Genomic DNA, 18,636 nt, shown 5'->3' with positions numbered 1-18,636 from the left:
TATTTAAATAATTTAAATATAATTGATAAACAGAATAATGATACATTATTTTTCTAATTATTTATTAATAGAAGAATAGAATTTTATTTCTTCATGATAAAAATTAATTACAACAAATCCGAGTAAACAAAAATTATTTTTTAATAAAAATTCCATATTTCAAAATATTTCCATATTTCTTCTTTCGAAGAATTTTATTAAAATTAAATAAAAATTTTATTAAATAAATAAATTTTATAAATTACTAATAAATAGAATTTAATTAAATTAAATTAATTCGTTTCGTTTGTTTAGTTTTTATAATAATAAAAAATTGATGATAATAATAATAATTCCAATAAATAAATAGAATTCAATCTATATTGACAACAATTATCGTGAAATATCCCCAACAATTACGAATACCTTATTTACATATTTATTTTATAATATTGCGAGTTTCTATAGAGTCGAAAAAATCGAATTCAATGGGGCTGAAAGAGCAAGAGAGTCATTTGGACCAGAAATCGAGGTCCTGACATACGATCAGTTCGCCATGCCAAGGATTGAAAATTGGTCCGTTTTAACGACCCTATAGTTCACTATTCGTATTTCCAATAATCGACTACAAGCGAATGCGAATATAATGATCGTTGGTCTTGAAATCAAAGACTAACGGATTTCAAACATTTCAAATTCCACCTTTTTCCAGAGATACAGTGAGAATAATAATTTTGGTTTAATTAAAATTTTAATCAACTGAATTTATTTAAGAAAATTTTTATTTAAAGGATGTTTTATTTTTAAAAATTTTCATTTTCTCGAATTTTTATGTTAAGATAAGTTTTTATAAAAGAAAATTGTTATCGAATAAGATTTGTGTTTTAAAAATTTAAATCTAATTGAATTATTTAAGAAAATTCTTATTTTACGGTATTTTTATTCAAGAAAAATTTTACCTACACAAATATTTAAATAATGAAGTCAATTTTTATCGAATGGAATTTTTATCAAAGAAACTTTCTATTGAATAAACATTTTGATTTGAAAAAATTTAAATCTAATCGAATTATTATAGAAAATTATTATCTAATGGATTTTTTATTCAAAAAAATTTTCATCGAATGAAATTTTCGTTTAAAAAAATTTTTACATGCTCGAATTTTTATTTTAACTAATTTTTTGTCTAACAGAATTTGATTACTTCTTTTCAATTTCAACTTGATAATTTAAAACTTATTGGATCGAATATTGTTTGATATAAAAATTTTCCTATTCAAGTAAATAATAATAAATATTATTAAGATAAGTCTAATATTTAAATAAAAAATTAAAAAGCAATTATTTAAATCGAGAATATTTTTTTCGTAGAATGATTAACAAAGCTGAAAACTGATATTTCAGAATATTTTATAGAATTCTTGCTAAATTCTATTTCTTCTTCTCGTCAAAAATTAATACCCACTTTCATTAAAAATGTACTATATCTAAGTTTGAAATCTCTAAGAAGTTAATTTATCTAAATTAGTTGAGAAGAATTTTTAACTCTTCATACTTCAATATGAACTTATATAACTATTTCTTTTGAATTACTTCACTAATTTAAATTTAGACCTATTAGAAAATTCATCCAAATAAAAAACTAGAGTTTATTCAACAAATAGAAATTATTTAATATAAAAATAAGTTTTAGACACTTTTTAAATTTCCAAAAATTATTCATTAATTCGGGAAAAATAACAAAATTTAATCCGAAATTCTCGTAAATTTGTTAATTTAGAATGTAAAATATTTCTAGTTGGAAATTCAGAAAGTCTGGTTTTCGACAAAAAGAAAGAAAAAAAAGAGGAAGAATAGAAATACGGGAAAAAGAGAATAAAATCTGTCTTTACAGTAAAAAAAATCGCCTTATCGCCTCCCTCGGTGTAAAGCTAATAAAATTCATACAAGAATTTTCTTAAAAATTTTGAAAATAATTTAAATTGTTTTCAATTTTAATTTAATTCAATTCTAATGAAAATAATTGAATTCTTATAAAGAATTGTATCAAAATTTATAAAATCAATCAAATACTTTTGACAAATTTTATCCAAATATTTAATAAAAATTGAATTCTGGCCGAAAATTTTATTAAAATTTTTTTTAATAATGAAATTCTTTTAAGAAATTTACTTGAAATTGTATTGAAAGTATTGTAATTCTTATAAAGAGTTTTATCAAAATTTTTGAAAATAATTGATTTTTTGTCAAAAATTTTATAAAAATTTCTGAAAAGAATTTAATTTATACGAAAAAATTTATTATTTATGAAAATTAATAATTGAAATCTTGTAAAAAATTCTTCTGAAACTTTTTGAAAATAATTGAATTTCTTCGAAGAATTCTAATATATTTACGAAAATAATTGAATTATATCGAAAATTTTATTAAAATAGTAATAAAAATGAATCCTTTCAAAGAATTTTATTAAAATTTCTAAAAATAATTGAATTACTAAGAAGAATTTTATTATTGATGAAAATAATTGAATTTTTACGAAGAATTTTATTAAAATGCAGTAAAATTTATGAATATAATTGAATTGTTTTGAGAAATTTTATTAAAATAATATTTAGAAATTTGAATCATTATTTGTGATAAAAATTGAATTCTTGAGACGAATTTTATTATTTACGAAAATAATTTAATCTATTTGAAGGAAATTCAAATTATTTGAAGGAATTTAGCGAAACTTCTAATGAAAATAATTAAATTATTCTAAAGAATTTTATGAAAATTCTTAAAAATAATTGAATTACTAAGAAAAATTCTATTTTTTTGAAAAGAATTGAATTTTTGCCGAGAATTTTATTATTTCTGAAAATAATTGAATTATTACAAGAATTTTATTTATATTTTAGAGAATAATTGAATTCTTGCAAAGAATTTTATTATTTATGAAAATAATTGAATTCTTGCAGAGAATTTTATTATTTTTGAAAATAATTGAATTATTACAAGAATTTCATTTATATTTTAGAAAATAATTGAATTCTTGCCGAGAATTTTATTATTTATGAAAATAATATAATTATTTTGAAAGAAATTCAAATTATGTCACGGAATTTATTTTAAATTCGAATTAAAATTATTGAATTCTTATAAAGAATTGAATCATTATTTTTGGAAGTAATTGAATAATTCGTACAAGAATTTTATTGAAATATTAGATAATAATTTAATTGTTTTCAAGGAAATTAAAAATATTTCAAGGAATTCAGCAAAAATTCTAATGAAAATAATTGAATTATTTTAAAGAATTTTATTAAAATTTTTTTAAATAATTGAAGTCTTAAGAAGAATTCTATTATTTACGAAAATAATTTAATTCTTGCCGAGAATTTAATTATTTTCGAAAATAATTGAATTTTTACAAGAATTTTATTTATATTTTAGAAGATAATTGAATTCTTGCAAAGAATTTTATTATTTACGAAAAAAATTGAATTCTTGTGTCGAATTTGATTATTTATGAAAATAATTGAATCAATTTAATGAATTTTATAAAAAATTTAAAAAAAATAATTAATAATAGAAATATGGAAAAAATACCTTGACGCCTCCCTCGGTGTAGCTCCATTCAGGACTATATTCAGCAATATGGACGGTGGTACCAGGATGACAAGCATTGTCATTATCCGCACTCCTCTCCTCAGCCTTGCAATGCTCCGATGTATCGAAGTCATGCAACTCGGGCAAGTCCCCAAAGACATCGAATGCATCAAGATTGACCAGAACATCGTCAGGCGAATCAATAAAGTCCATTGGATTGATAATACTATTATCGGCGGGCGAAGGTGATGGCGATGGTGGCACCATATTTGCCGATAAAGTCCGTTGAATATCCTCCTGACTGAGATCGAGTGTCTCCGCAAAGTCAGTAACACCAGCCGATCCGCTGCCAGGCGTTGAGAGCGTTTGAACACTCGCACAATCAATATTGTCCTTAACATCGATCTCCTGTTGTGTTTGTTGCTCACGATCGACACCAATTTGTTGAACGATTTTTTGTTCCTGTACTTGCTGCATTTCCACTTGATTCGATTGTGCCGCTGATTGTTGCTGTTGTTGTTGCTGCTGCTGTTGTTGTTGTTGCTGTTGTTGTTGTTGTTGTTGTTGATGATGATATGGTTGACTATTTAGAATAAGGAGTCCTCCGCCTCCTTGAATTTGTTGCAGACTTAATACTAATGGAGCCGATTGCTGACTCTGAGTTGAATGGGAATGTCTCGAGTATACGCGAGGAGCCGTCGACGCCGTTGAGGTTGGTTGTTGACCTCCGGTTGTCGATGAGACCTTCAGTAATAAATAAGTAAAGATATAATTATATTTAGTTGTTGGTTGGCCTACAGGTTGTCGACAAGACCTTTTGTAATAAATAATAAGTAAATAAAGAGTCAATTTCGACAAAATAATTTTTTCTCTCGGTTTTTTTCCTATAGTCGAGGAATTATAAATTGGAGACATTAAATTAGATAAAAATTATTAAATAAAATAAAACTAATTGAATAATAAGTAAATTTCGATAACATAATTTCCTTTCTGTTGTTTTACATAAATATTTAGAAATAATATTTATATTGCGTTAATATGTGGATTTATTTTAATAAAATAGAATTTATTTCATTGTTGTTACAATTAATTGTTCTAGGATTTTTTTAATTTTAAAAGATGACATTTTAGATAAAAATATGTTATCCTCAATTTTTTAATTTTCATAAATCAGAATCAAAAATAATAATTTAATTCTTGCATAGAATACATAAAGTTTTACTAAAGTCTTTGAAAAAATTCTAGTGATTCGAAGAATTTTATTAAAAACTTTTGAAAATAATTGAATTCTTTGAAGAATTTTAAAACTCATAAAAATAATTCAATTCTTGCGACGAATTTTATTGAAATTTTTGAAATAATTTTTTTTTAATAATTCAATTCTATTCAAAATTTTTATTGAAATTGTTTTGAAAATAATTTAATTCTTAATAAATGATTTCAAATTTTTTAAAAATAATTTAATTCGTTACAAGAATCACATTAAATTTTTTTTAAATAATTGAATTCCTTCGAAGAATTTTATTATTATATTGTATCAAAATTTTTGAAATTAATTGAAATCTTACAATATTTTTATTGGAATATTTGATAATAATTTAATAGTTTTCAAGGAAATTAAAAAAAATATTTTAAGGAATTTAGTGAAAATTCTAATGAAAATAATTGAATTATTCTTAAGAATTTTATGAAAATTTTAAAAAATATTTAAATTACTAAGAAAAATCCCCATTATTTATGAAAATGTTATTAAAATTTCTGAAAAAATTAAATTTATACGCAGAAATTTATTATTTATGAAAATAAGTGAATTCTTGTAAAGAATTTTTTTAAAATTTTTGAAAATAATTGAATTCCTTCGAAAAATTCTAATGATTACGAAAATAATTGTATTATATCGAAATTTTATTAAAATAGTATTAAAAATAAATGTTCTCAAAGAATTTTATTAAAATTTTTGAAAATAATTGAATTACTAGGAACAATTCTATTATTTATGAAAAAAAATTGATTTTTTGAGAAGAATTTTATTAAAATTAAGTAAAATTTTTGAATACAATTCAATTATTTTGAAAAATGTTATTAAAATAATATTTAGAAAATTGAATCATTATCTTAAAGAATTTTATTAAAATTTTTGAAAATAATTTAATTCTTTTTAATTTTAATTTAAGTTTAGTCAAAATTATTGAATTTTTACAAAGAATTTGAATCAAAATTAAAAAAAAATAATTTAATTCTTTCCACGAAGTTTATCAAAATTTCAGAAAATAATTTAATTCTTTCAAGGAATTTTGTTATAATTTTTAAAAATGATTGAATTCCTCCCAGAAATTTTATTATTCATGAAAGTACCTATTTGAATTCTTACAAGAATTTTATTTAAATTTTTAAAAGTAATTGATATCTTACAAGAATTTTATTAAAATTTTTAATGAAAATAATTGAATTCTTTTGAGGAATTTTATTAAAATGTTTGAACATAATTTAATTGTTTTTAATTTTAATTTAATCAAAATTTAATTTTTACAAAGAATTTGTATCAAAACTAAAAAAAAAATAACTGAATTCTTTCCACGAATTTTATCAAAAGTTGAGAAAATAATTTAATTCTTTCAAGGAATTTTGTTATAATTTTTAAAAATGATTGAATTTGTTCAAAGAATTTTATTATTCATGAAAGTATTTGAATTCTTACAAGAATTTTATTTAAATTTTTGTTGAAAATAATTGAATTCTTAAGAAAAATTGTATTATTTATGAAAAAAATTGAATTCTTTTGAGGAATTTTATTAAAATTATTCAAAATGATAAATAATAATAGTCAATTATTTAATAACTGAATTTTTTAAATTTTGAATCAAAATTCATTCGAAAATTGAAATTCATATTTGAAAATAAAAAATTGAAATTTGGATATCAATAATAATGAAATAATAAGTAAATTTCGTTTAAGTGAGAAATTAGTAAAAATCAATAAAAATTAATAAAAATAAATTAAAATAAGTAAAAATGAATAAAAATAAATAAGAATAAATTAAAAAGAATTAAAACAAATAAATTGACCAAAAATACGTGAAAATAATGAAATGACAAGCAAATATCGACAAAATAATTTTTTTTCTCCGCTGATTTTTTTTTTAATGCATCCAGTCGATGAATTGGTGTAAAATGGAGAAGAAATAAAAAAACCTGATTGTCAGGGGTGAGTCTCCTGGGAGCGATTTGAGCACTGGTGGTTGTAGAGGCTGACGAAGCCCGCTGTCTATCTAATAATTGTGAGACAATCATATCCACTGGATGATTTGAGTTTTGCGAGAGATGTGGATTTATTGGATCGTCATCACCGCCAAGGAACATTGGCCTCAATTGCGATGCCAATTCATCCCGTGTCCATTCTTTTTTATCCGGTGGTAATGCAAGGCATGGCGGTAAAGCGGCCAGTTTCGCGTCACCATCAGGATAAGGAACATTGAGATAATGAACGAGAACAACGTCCGGATTTTGTAGAAGCCAATAGCAACGTCGATGAAACGTTGGCAATATCGCTGAATGCACATAGCAGCCGTAAATACATTCCACTCCTTGGACCTGATGACAGAAAAAATTCACGAAAATCAGAATTATTATATTTTATTTAGAAACAATCGAGGAAAAAAATTCTTCACAAAAAAGAAATAAAAAAAAATCTTGAGTTTGTTTAAAAATAAATGATTAAAAAATGTCCCAAAAATTATAAACGTTCTAATGAAAGAAAAGATATTTTTTCAAATTCGAATTTTTTAAAATATTAATAATAAAAATAATAATAATAATAATAATAATAATAATAAATGGAAAAAATTAAACAGAAATTAAAAAAAATTTCTGCTTAGAAAAAAATAATTTATTTTTCAAAATATTTTTATTTTGTTTTCGATTTTTATTCCATTGAGTAATTTTTGAAAATATTTATATATTGAAAAAATATTTTGTTCAGTACAGAATTTTTTGAACGTGGAAAAAATTATGAAACAGAGAAAAATTATTTAGAAACGAGATTTTAAATATTTTTTTTTGTTCATTTTTTTCCAGTGCACACGCTTTACCTTTAGTTTCATGTGATCCTCTCTCGTCGTTTTTCCGTCTTTTCTTTTCTTCCAACAATAACCATCGCGTCGATAGCGGACCTTTTTCCTTGAAAATAACAACATCGAACCACTTCTCGGTCTTACTTTTGCCTCTCGACTCTGCCATTCTGCGTGCCTTTGAAAATTTATCAAAATTGCCGCAATTTCCTGTAACAAAAGGAGAGAAAAAAATGTTTTTACTATTCACCCTTTTTTTCGATTATTAAATTTTTAATTCTATGTATTTAAATTTTTTTTCTTTTCTACTATTATTATTATTTATTGAAAAACAATTTTTTGTCCTTTTTGTCAATGAAATGAAATTTCATTTTTGAGAGCAAATCAAAAATTTACTTTTGAGCAAAGAAAATGAAATTTTACTTTTTATAATAAAATAAAATTTCATATTTGTGCCTTTAAAAAATGAATTTAAAAATGTTTTGATAAAATTCTTTATGAGACTTCAATTTTAAGAAATTTTAATTATTCAATAAACTATTTATTTTTGCATTTAAATTATTGAATTATCTAATAAAAATTTATTTAAAAATGCATTTCAGTTAAAGTTTTACATAATAATTAAATATTGAAAGCATTATAGCATGAATTTTAAGAAATAATTAAATTTTAAAATGGTTTCAAATTAAATTCTTTGAAAATTTTTGTATTTTTCATACTTATAACTAACAATTCTGTAGAATTAATTATTTTAAAAAAGTTTAATTGAATTTTTTTCTGAAATTATTTGAAGTGATTGATGTTTTCAAATAATTTTAGAATTAAAGAAACTCGTAAATAAATGTAATGGAGCATTTTTTTGGTTTATCTAATCATTTTTAGAGTGAATCAGAATATTCTTTAGGGTCTGGGAAGAAGTCAAAATTTTGTCAAGTAATTAAGTTTTTCATATTAAAAAAAAAGAAAATATTTTGTAGGATTTACATTTGTTAATTATCTAAAATGTTTGTTACAAAATGCTAATTTTTTAGAAACAAAGGAAATAATGAATAATATAATTTTTTTAGATTAATAAAAATATTTTTGAATTATTTGAGAAATAAAAATAATATTATTAAATTAATGATATAATAAAAAATAAAGAAACATAATATTATCTGTCAAAAACTCAAAGCGTATAAAAAACAAAAGCATGAAAAGAATTGAATTCTTTTCAAAACAAATTTTATAACGAATTAGGAAAAAAATTGATTTAATTTGAAGAATTTTATTAAACACTTTTGAAAATAATTTATTCAATTCTTGCGATGAATTTTATTGAAATTTTTGAAATGCTTATTTTTTTTAAATAATTAAATTCTATTCAACAATTTTATTAAAATTGTATTTTGAGAATAATTTTTGAATTCTTATGAAGCTCTTTATTATTTGTAAAAATAATTAAAAAAGGTTTGTAAAAATACAAATTAAATTGTTTAGAAAAAAATTTAAATTCTTTCGAGAGATTATAAATTAAATTTGTATTAAAATTTATTGAATTCTTCCAAAAAATGATAGGTATCAACATTTTTAAAAGTAATATAATTGTTTTGAGGGAAGTTAAAATTATTTCAAGGCAATTATTAAAATACACTCAAAAAAAAAACTAGTAGATTTGACTACTTTTTAACTACCCTGAGTGATTCAATAGGTCCTCAACTGAATTTAAAAATTTATATTTACTACCGAAAGTAGTAAAAAGAACTAAGAATTTAGTTGATGTAATTAGATTTTGTAGTTGTTTTTGCAATTTAACTACTTTTTTTAGTTATATAAACTATTATTCTTCAACTATATTCAAAGTAGTAAAATCAACTACACAAAAATTGTTAGTAAAACTAAAAAAGTAATTAATTTGACAACTTTCAACTCAACTAGGTAATAGTAGTTAAAGATTTCGACCGAATTTTTTTCAGTGTACTAATAAAAATAATTAAATACTCTACAAGAATCACATTAAAATTTTTAAAAATAATTGAATTCTTCCGAAAAATTTTATTATTTTTAAAAATAATTGAATTCCTATCAAGAATTATGTTAAAATTATTGAAAATATAAACAATACTAATTAATTATGTACTTATAAGTGAATTTAAAAATTTTGATTATGAAATTATTCAAATATTTTTAAAAAAAGAATTTTTTAATTTGCATAATAATAATAAATTGAACATCACGTTTTGGGCGTAACACTTTTTAGTTGAATAAATAAATACCTAAATAAAAATTAAAAAAAGAACATTGTAAATTCCTGACACGAAATTCGTCATTAAGATATAGGTACGGAATTGGTTGAAGGTTGTGAAGGGGGGGGGGATTTATATATGTCCCTGTGCCTTGGATTACGGTTTGGGATTGCTCAAGGCACGTGGTTGGTATTAGGAACGAAGCAATCATCCCTAATTTGTAATAGGTATCAACGGATAGCTATATTGGAAGGAACATGGCCACTGGTCATGTACAACCACGTGACTCCGAGCCAACTTAGTTGGGGAATCAGGGTATTGATTGGACAAGTGCAACCAGCCGAAACACGATTTCCCATTCATGCCAATTTCTCACACATTAGGAGGCATTAAATTTTCACCTCGAATGTGAAATTGAAAATTCCCTTCATTCCGGATAAATTCACTTCGAGAAATGCATCTAATTCGATAGATTGTTTACATTACATACATTATCTTTTGTTCTTCAAAAATTAATTATTAATATAATAAATTCTATTATTGAAAATAATAAATTTTAACGAAAAATTTCAATTTTATATTATTCAATTTTTAGTTTTAATTCCTTAGTAAAACTGTGATAGTTCGATAATAAAATCAATAAAATAGTTTAAGATAAAAAAAGAATTTAATGAAAAAAATAATTTAAAAGTAAAATAAAGTTTTATCCAAATAAACAAAAAATTTAAATAATAAATTCCAAAATATAAAATTCCGTCGACACGGGAATAAAGTCGAAGTTGAAATTTTTTTTCCCTTCTTTTTTGCGGTTGACATTTTGATCTCTAGAAAAGTGATTTTTTTCATCCTCTGCCTTCCACATTTTTTCTTATTTTCTTTTTTTTTTTTTTTTTTTTTGACTGAAATGAAAGTCGGTGTCATTTTTCAGGTCTAGTGGGGTAAAAAAAATAGCCTTGACGAAAAATATTCGCATACATTTCACACCTAATCCAAAAGAAAGTGGTAGAAGAAGAAGTTACATCACTCAACGAGGTTGGGATTTACAAAATATCAAAATGGATCTTTATAAAGCTCATGTGTCATGAGTTTTCACGAAAAGAAGATTCACTCAGGCTCTTGCCTATCCTATATCACTATAAGATTCACTCACTCACTCTCTACTCTTTGAAATTCGAGTTCAAGTGGAAACGAGATTTCCCTTGCCCTGGGGGTATTACAGCCTCTCAAGATTTAGTGTGTATATGCACATTCCAATGTATATCTTGATGCATTTCCAGTCGAATGTGAATTTTCAACGACAAATATTAACCAGACACTCTAATTCTCTCGTGAATTAAATTTATTTAGCTACCGAAATTTCCACTAACTCTTCCCTCAATAGACACCTTCCTCCGACAGGCGAATAAATGCGGCAAACTAAAAGGAGTTCTAGTTTTCAAAATAATATTCACATTTTCTTGAGGTTCTCTTTTTTTAAATAAATAAATAAATATTGAATTAATCTGTTTAATAAAAATTATCTGATACACACAGAAAAAATTCTATTTAAACCGAAAATAATATTAACATTTTCTTGAGGTTCTCTTTTTTTAAATAAATAAATAAATATTGAATTAATCTGTTAAATAAAAATTATCTGATACACCCAGAAAAAATTCTATTTAAACCGAAAATAATATTAACATTTTTTTTGAGTTTCTCTTTTTCTAAATAAAAAAATATTGAATTAATTTGTTGAATGAAAATTATTTGAGGTAGGGGGTCACTATTTCTAAAAAATATTTTCTAATCCTTTTTTGTCTAAAAAAAAAATTTCTAATAAAACCTGTTTTATAAAAAAAGTTTTGATCTCTAAAAAAAGTTTTTCTAAAAAGTTATGATTTCTAATATTTATTTTCCTAAAAATTTGTAAAATTCCATAATTTTGATAAAAGTTAGAAAATTGTTTAAAAAAAATTAAGATATTAGGAAATAGAAACTATTTTGCATATTTTTTGTTTCCTAATCACAATTTTATTTACAAAATGATAAGTTTCTTTTTAAAAAAGTAGAAAAAATTTTATAAAATTACTATTTCTTATCACAAAATTTGTAAATAAAATTCTGTTCTTCTTCGAAAAAAAATAATAATAATTTGCATTATTTTTATACAAAAATTTCCAAAATTAATTTATTTGTAAAACATTTTTTTAGAAAGTTTTTTTTTCTTTTATTAAAAAAGAAATTTTTCGAAAAAATACAAATTATGAAAATTTGTTAATTCTTTGAAAAAAAATACTTGAGATTTCGTTAAAAACCTTGTTAAAAAATAGAAATTATGCAAATTTTTTAACAAAAGTTTTAAATAATCTAGCTAAAAATCATAATGAACAAATAGAAATTATAGGGTTTTTTTCCAAAAGATATTTAAAATTTTCTAAAAAAATATTTTACAAATAAATTAATTTTGGAAATTTTGGTATAAAAATTAAGCAAATTATTATTTTATTTTTTCAAAGAAGAACAGAATTTTATTAAAAAATTGTGATAAGAAATAGGAATTTTATAAACAAATTTTTTTCTTTTTCAAAAATAAACTAATATGTTTGTAAACAAAATTTGTGATTGAGAAGCAGAAAACATGCAAAATAGTTTCTATTTCCTAATCTTAATTTTTGTTTTTAAATTATCTAACTTTTATCAAAATTATAGAAATTTACAAATTTTAGGAAAATAAATATTAGAAAAAAACTTGTTTAGAGTCCTGATTTAGACAAAAAAGTCTAAATTTAATTTTTAATAAAAAATATAATTTTTTCCAATATTTTTTAAAAATATTATATTGAAAAAAATTATATTATGCAAAAACTCGTCGTTTTTGCAATGCGCAAAAAAATTTTAGAGATTAAAAGTAAAATTGTCATAAACTTAGGAATGTCAGAGTAATAAAAAATCTTAAAGTTCTTAAAAAATTGATTACATTTTATGATAAACGTTTCATATATATTAGCATGTATTTTTCGATTTCAATATTATTGCAATAGTAACAAGTGTTGAACGAAAGTGTATTCGTAAGAAAACTAAACATGATGAATTATCGAAACAAATTTTTGACTGGGCTTGGTTTGATTTTGCTCCTGCTCGTCGGAAAAATTTCAATTTTTGATGTAGATAAAGTGGAGGAGAGTCGGGTAAGTTCACCCAAAAATTGTTAAAAAAGCAAAAATTCTATTTAAACATATGTTTATTCTTTATTTTAATTTCGAAAAAAAGATTACGAATCTGATGTTACTTTTTCAAAATTTAAAATCGCGAATCCAATACATAAATTTTCAAAAACTATCAGATTCGTAATCATCGACTCGAAAAAATTCCCGAATAAGAAATCTCTAACGAAATGTATTAAAATTTCAATAAATCGTCACCATTTTTGAATTTTGAAAAAGTAGCAAAAGATTTGTAAGCATTGACCCCAAAAACCCCCGAGTATCAAATTTTTTTTTAACGAATTAAAAAGAAATTCCGCTATATTGGATCTGCCATTTTGAATTTTGAAAAAAAGCAACAGATTAATAATAATCAGTGACTTTAAAAACCCCCGTGTATCAAATTTCAAGCTAATTCAACGAATTAAAAAAAAATTTCCGCCATATTGGATCCGCCATTTTAAATTTTGAAATAAGAACCTCGAATTCGTAATCGATAAAAATTTTTTATAAGAACATGATTGGTAAAATTTTCCTCCTTCTTTTTCGGGGTGTTAAAGGGATTTTATAATCTTTTAATTAATTTTAGTATTTAGTTCTAATAATAATTTGGTAAAGAATAATACTTTTAGTAATAAATAAACAATAAAATATGAAACAAAATTTTTTCAAAACTGCTTTTTCAAGTTTAGAATAATTTAAAAATATTTTTCTTATAAATGATTTCATACCTTATTCATATTTATATGTTACTTGCATATTGCATAATAATTGATAAGATTTAAAGTTTGAAAATAAAAGAAGCAATAAAAGAATTTTTTTTAATTTAAAAATTTTCTGTAAATGCGCAAAATAAATATTTATCAAGCAATCGTGAGAAGTTAATAATTTTCTTTTTAAAGAAAAAAAAAATAACTAAAAACAGCTGCCACGTTGAGTTTTTTCGTAAATCATTTTGATTTTTCTTCCTCATGGAGATAATAATAATAGAGATATATTAGTTAAAAAAATAATATAAAATTTTTTTTCTTTTTAAAATGGTTGATTGGTAATTCAGTCAATTTAATTGAAAGTTGAATATTATTTTTTTTAATTTTTATTTTATAATTTCTTATTTTTGCTATGAGAAAGCACTTAATTTTTTTTTTTATTATTGAATTTTGATATTAAGTACACTAATTGTTTTTAAAATAATAACTTTTCATAAATATATTAAAAAATGAGAGTAAAATTTGTTCCAATCAATGTATTATTAATTATTTTATAAGATGGGTATAATTAAACTATTATACCCATTTTATAAAATAATTAAAAATACATTGATTAGGAATAGTTAAGGAAAAGTTTTTAAATTAAAAAGTTCAGATAATTATATTTCAACAATATTTTATTTTTAAAATACTAATAATTTTGTAATTTCTTATCGAATTAGTTGGAAAAATAGATTGATCGGAGAATTTTTTAATACTGTACAAGTTGATTATAAAACTTAAAATTATTTATACATTTTTTAACAAAATTAAAACAATATTTTTCAAAATTTTAGATCTTTGAAACTTTAATAACTCCAGCTAACAATGGGCAAATAGTGTTCAATATAGGGGTTCAAAATATGCGTCTGAAAAAGTTCTACAAAATCAAAGAGAAACATTTATAGGTGTCCTAACATTTTTTTAAAGTTATGGCCAGAAAACTTTTTGATATAAAATTTAAAATTAAAAAAATATAGTTTAACTTCATAAAATGGGCTAAAAATACTTTCAGTTCATGTCCCTCGGGGAGACCTAAAATTAAAAAAAAAAATTCCTCTAAAGATACATCTTTAAAGGATGTTTCTCACAATGAGTATTTTACAGGTAGAAGAATTGGAAATCAAGCCACTCACGTTTGAAAATGATATCTGTTCCCTTTATGATATCTTTAAAGTAATTGATTCTATGCTTTTCGAAAGAAAGTACAAACCTTTGATAGTAATAATAGCAGCTAACTTGAGTATTGGTGTAAACAGAGTTAGAAATTTAAGTGGGAACAAAAGAATATTAAATGATGATGAGATCAAGAACAACCCTCATCACAGTCAGTTATATCAAACTATATTGGAAAATATTTATTTATTCCAAGCCAATGACAAATATTATTTTGTTTATCCATTAAACTTTCAACACCACTTTTTAACCATATATTCCCAAAGAAAGCTATTGAATAACAATTTAGGTATTACCTTCGATTTTGTTAATTTAAAAAAAAAGTTTCCATTTTTTGATGATATTTTCATTCCACTGGAACCAAGCTGCACCAATTGCCCTGTTGTAAAATATGTAAAAGAAAAACTACAGAAAGGTGAAAGCTTTTCAGAATTATTCCAGTTACGTAAAAAATTATTTAGAGAGAAACAAACAAAAAACTTATCCTTTACGCCATTCGATAATGATTACATTTGTACTTCGATGGGATTCAACATTAATTCTCAAAGCTCGAGTTCTTTAATGCGTTTTAATTCATTACTAGAACAAATTCAAAACAATAGCAAGAATGTAGAAAAAAGAAGAACTGTAGAACGAAGCCGAATGTGCTTTCAGTCAAGACAACTCAAAATTGCAGAAGATGTATTTTACGGAAATATGAAAAATCAACTTTATCTGAATGATATTATGGTTACGATTGATTACTTAAATTGGATTAATAACACTATATCTTCATTGAATGGCAGTGATATTTCATTTGGCGGTCTTTGTGAAAATGAACACAAAATAGGCATATTTAAATTATTTTGTTTTATGAAAGGAATATCAGATGTTACTTCTCACAACATAACAGAGTGGACAGTTGCCATAAAAAAACTTCTTACAAAATCATTGATAAGCAAACTACGTTGGTTTAACAGATTAATTTATTTGTATAAAAATGAATATACCATAAGCAAAAATTACACTTCCATGCTTGAATATCTTAAAGAAAAAATGCTAACTGTAAGCGAAAATTGGAGTAATGTAATGAATATTACATATAATATTGTTAAGGATTCTCTGGTAAGTTTTAAATTGCATTTTTCAAAATAAAACATTTTATGCTTTAGTAATCATTTTGTTTTTCTATAAAAATTTTTCTTTGTTTTCTTGTAAATTTTAATTTTAAACATGTTTTGTCTACAGAGAGTAAATAATCATTTTGATTATAATCTTGAGAATATTTCAATCTGCACTATTTACGAAAATTGGGAAACAATTGATGATCTACTCTTTGAGGCGAACTACAAGAGATTAGTGATAATCGTAGTAGATGACATAAAAAAAGGGATCAAAATTGCTAAACAAATAAGAGCTAGAAGAGTGGTACCAAATGTAAGGCAAAAAGATCTTCATTATTCAGAAAAGTTTCTGTACGATTTCATAATGAAACATATTTATTTGGTTGAATCCAATGATACTTATTATTATGTCTACCCAACGACCACTGATAGACAAGAAAACCCATTAATTATCTATTTGGAATATAAAATGATTACAGATTATTCAAATGTTATATTTTATTATGTAAATGCTGGGAAATATTTTCCTTTTGATGAACGACTTAATCTTGATGACAGTGATTTGGTTATTCCTGCGCTACCAGATTATTGTCGCATACCTTCAGGAAGGTGTAAGAAGCGCTACATAAATCCCTCATATTTAATAAAAGTAAATCAAGAGTTTTTAAAGCGCTTTCCAAAATATCTTCCTTTATATGCTTCCTTTTACAATAACTTGACAGAATTTACAAATAATTACGATTCCCACCATAAAGACAATTACTACTCTTCGTACCATCAAACATATTATGACTTTGCTAAAGAACAACAATTTACTTATGACATAATCTATAAATTTATAGATTTGCCATGCTTGTCGATGCAGAAATTAAATAACAGAACCGATATTAATTTTAGTATGACTAAATTTAGCGATGTTCTTTACTTTTATAAATTAATAACTTCAGCTTATGGAAACATAACATCATTAAATGATAGAAACAATACAAATTTAGAATTGCTTTGCAGTAATAAAGAAATTTTTAAATTTATTAAATTCTTTTGCTTTTTAAAAATAAATTATATTGAAGGCATGCTAAAAGTTATTGATCAGAAATCTTATAAAATTAGCTACATGAAAAGTATTGTTCAAAATGAGAAAAATACTGTAACCGAATATTTGTTAAAGACGAAGGATTGGATAGAGGAATTATTATCAATGCAACACCTTGATTATATGTATAATGAAATTCAACTGTTTATAAAATCAGACGCTCTTTATTCCGAAATACCAAAAATTATCTCAAATGGCACTGATTTGTCTGACAAAATCTATTCGATTGTTAAAAGCAGGTCGATTTCTATCTTATGCAAAACATCTCTAATTCGGAATTAGTGAAATTTTACTAATTCACCGAATTAGTAAACTATTTTTTTTTAACTATTTCAAGAATATAATTTAAATATTCCACAAAATTTATTTTTAAGGTAATTTTTGGTGAGGAATTTAATGGTCATAAAATAAAAAATTTCAATGGTCATACAAAAAAAATTGTTAAATGAAAAAATTCATTTTTATAATTTTTGATACATTTTCTGACCATTGAATTACTTAGAAAAAATTACATAAAAAATAATTTTGTGAAAAATTAAAAGATGAAAATTTTTATTAATCCTGTATGACTTAAAATTTACATTAACTACTGATATTAGAATTAGAGAAATTTTATTAACCCCGAATGATTTGAAATTTATATTTACTTCTAGTTTTGAAATTGAAAAGAATGTAAATAATTTTGTCCGACTATACATTGTCTCTACTACTTGAATTGTGATTTAAAAAATTGAAAAATTGAAGTTTATTAATTATTATAAATTAGTTAATTAGTAAATCGTTTACGTCTGACTATAAATTGTGTTTACTACTGATATTTTAGGCTTAGAGACATTTTATATTCTTGTATGATCTAAAATTTAAATCTAATATTAGATTTAGAGAAAATTGTCTAACGATTCTAATTCGAAAAAGTGTCTGACTTAAAATTTGTATTTACTACTGATATTGATAATAATAAAAAATTTATATTAATAAATAAATAATCGTTGTATTCTGGTTTTGTTACCTAACTTTTTTAATAATTTTTCTTCTTCAATGTTTAAAATTTTTAAATTAATGTACTGATACTTAATCATTGAATTCTTGTAAAGTATTTATAAAAAAATTTGAAAATAATTCAATTTTATGATGAATTTAATTATTTCCAATCATTGTAATAAAAATTTTCAAGTCAGTTTATAAATAATAAAAATCTTGGTAAAAAATTCAATTATTTTTATATAGATAATAAAATTCTTATTAGGATTTCACTTATTTTTAATAAAATTTTAATTAATTTTTTCGAAAATTTGAATTATTCTTAAAAACTTTGTGAAAATTCTACGAGAAAATGCAATTATTCTTAAAAATAATTGACTTTTTCACAGGAAATCAATTATTTAAAAAAAACTTATAATAAAATCCAATATTCAAGAATTCAATTATTTTTGAAAATAATGAAATTTTTGCTGGAATTCAATTATTT

The 18,636-nt window shown here is 22.7% G+C and overlaps 2 protein-coding genes across 10 annotated transcripts in view; one reads left to right on the top strand and one right to left on the bottom strand.

The window, feature by feature from the left end:
- The window catches only part of LOC122501311 (calmodulin-binding transcription activator 2), a 156,902-nt gene that overhangs the window by 12,990 nt on the left and 125,276 nt on the right, over positions 1-18,636 (bottom strand). For 6 of the 9 annotated variants that reach the window (XM_043610661.1, XM_043610660.1, XM_043610657.1 and 3 more), the window contains 3 exons: positions 7,659-7,847; positions 6,763-7,161; positions 3,571-4,317 (listed from right to left, as the gene is read on the bottom strand). In XM_043610661.1, the coding sequence (XP_043466596.1) occupies positions 3,571-4,317; positions 6,763-7,161; positions 7,659-7,847 (1,335 nt within the window). The remainder of the gene's footprint in view (positions 1-3,570; positions 4,318-6,762; positions 7,162-7,658; positions 7,848-18,636) is intronic. The other 3 variants (XM_043610659.1, XM_043610666.1, XM_043610665.1) reach the window with 1 other exon arrangement.
- On the top strand, positions 12,891-18,104 carry LOC122501312. The gene is made up of 3 exons (XM_043610667.1): positions 12,891-13,032; positions 14,904-16,076; positions 16,200-18,104. Exons 1-3 carry the CDS (start codon positions 12,928-12,930, stop codon positions 17,448-17,450), a joined length of 2,529 nt encoding a protein of 842 aa, XP_043466602.1. The 5' UTR covers positions 12,891-12,927; the 3' UTR covers positions 17,451-18,104.

Source organism: Leptopilina heterotoma, unplaced genomic scaffold, assembly GCF_015476425.1.
Source record: "Leptopilina heterotoma isolate Lh14 unplaced genomic scaffold, ASM1547642v1 Lhet_209, whole genome shotgun sequence".
NCBI lineage: Eukaryota > Metazoa > Arthropoda > Insecta > Hymenoptera > Figitidae > Leptopilina > Leptopilina heterotoma.
The sequence above is the reverse complement of the archived record's forward strand: the minus strand, read 5'-3'. Positions and strand labels throughout refer to the sequence as shown.

What these genes read in the sequence shown, in the direction of transcription:
- LOC122501312 (XM_043610667.1), top strand. Translation starts at nt 12,928, where the DNA reads ATGATGAATTATCGAAACAAATTTTTGACTGGGCTTGGTTTGATTTTG. An exon ending in ATAAAGTGGAGGAGAGTCGG is followed by an intron (nt 13,033 to 14,903) that starts GTAAGTTCACCC and finishes AGTATTTTACAG; the next exon opens with GTAGAAGAATTGGAAATCAA. An exon ending in ATATTGTTAAGGATTCTCTG is followed by an intron (nt 16,077 to 16,199) that starts GTAAGTTTTAAA and finishes TTTTGTCTACAG; the next exon opens with AGAGTAAATAATCATTTTGA.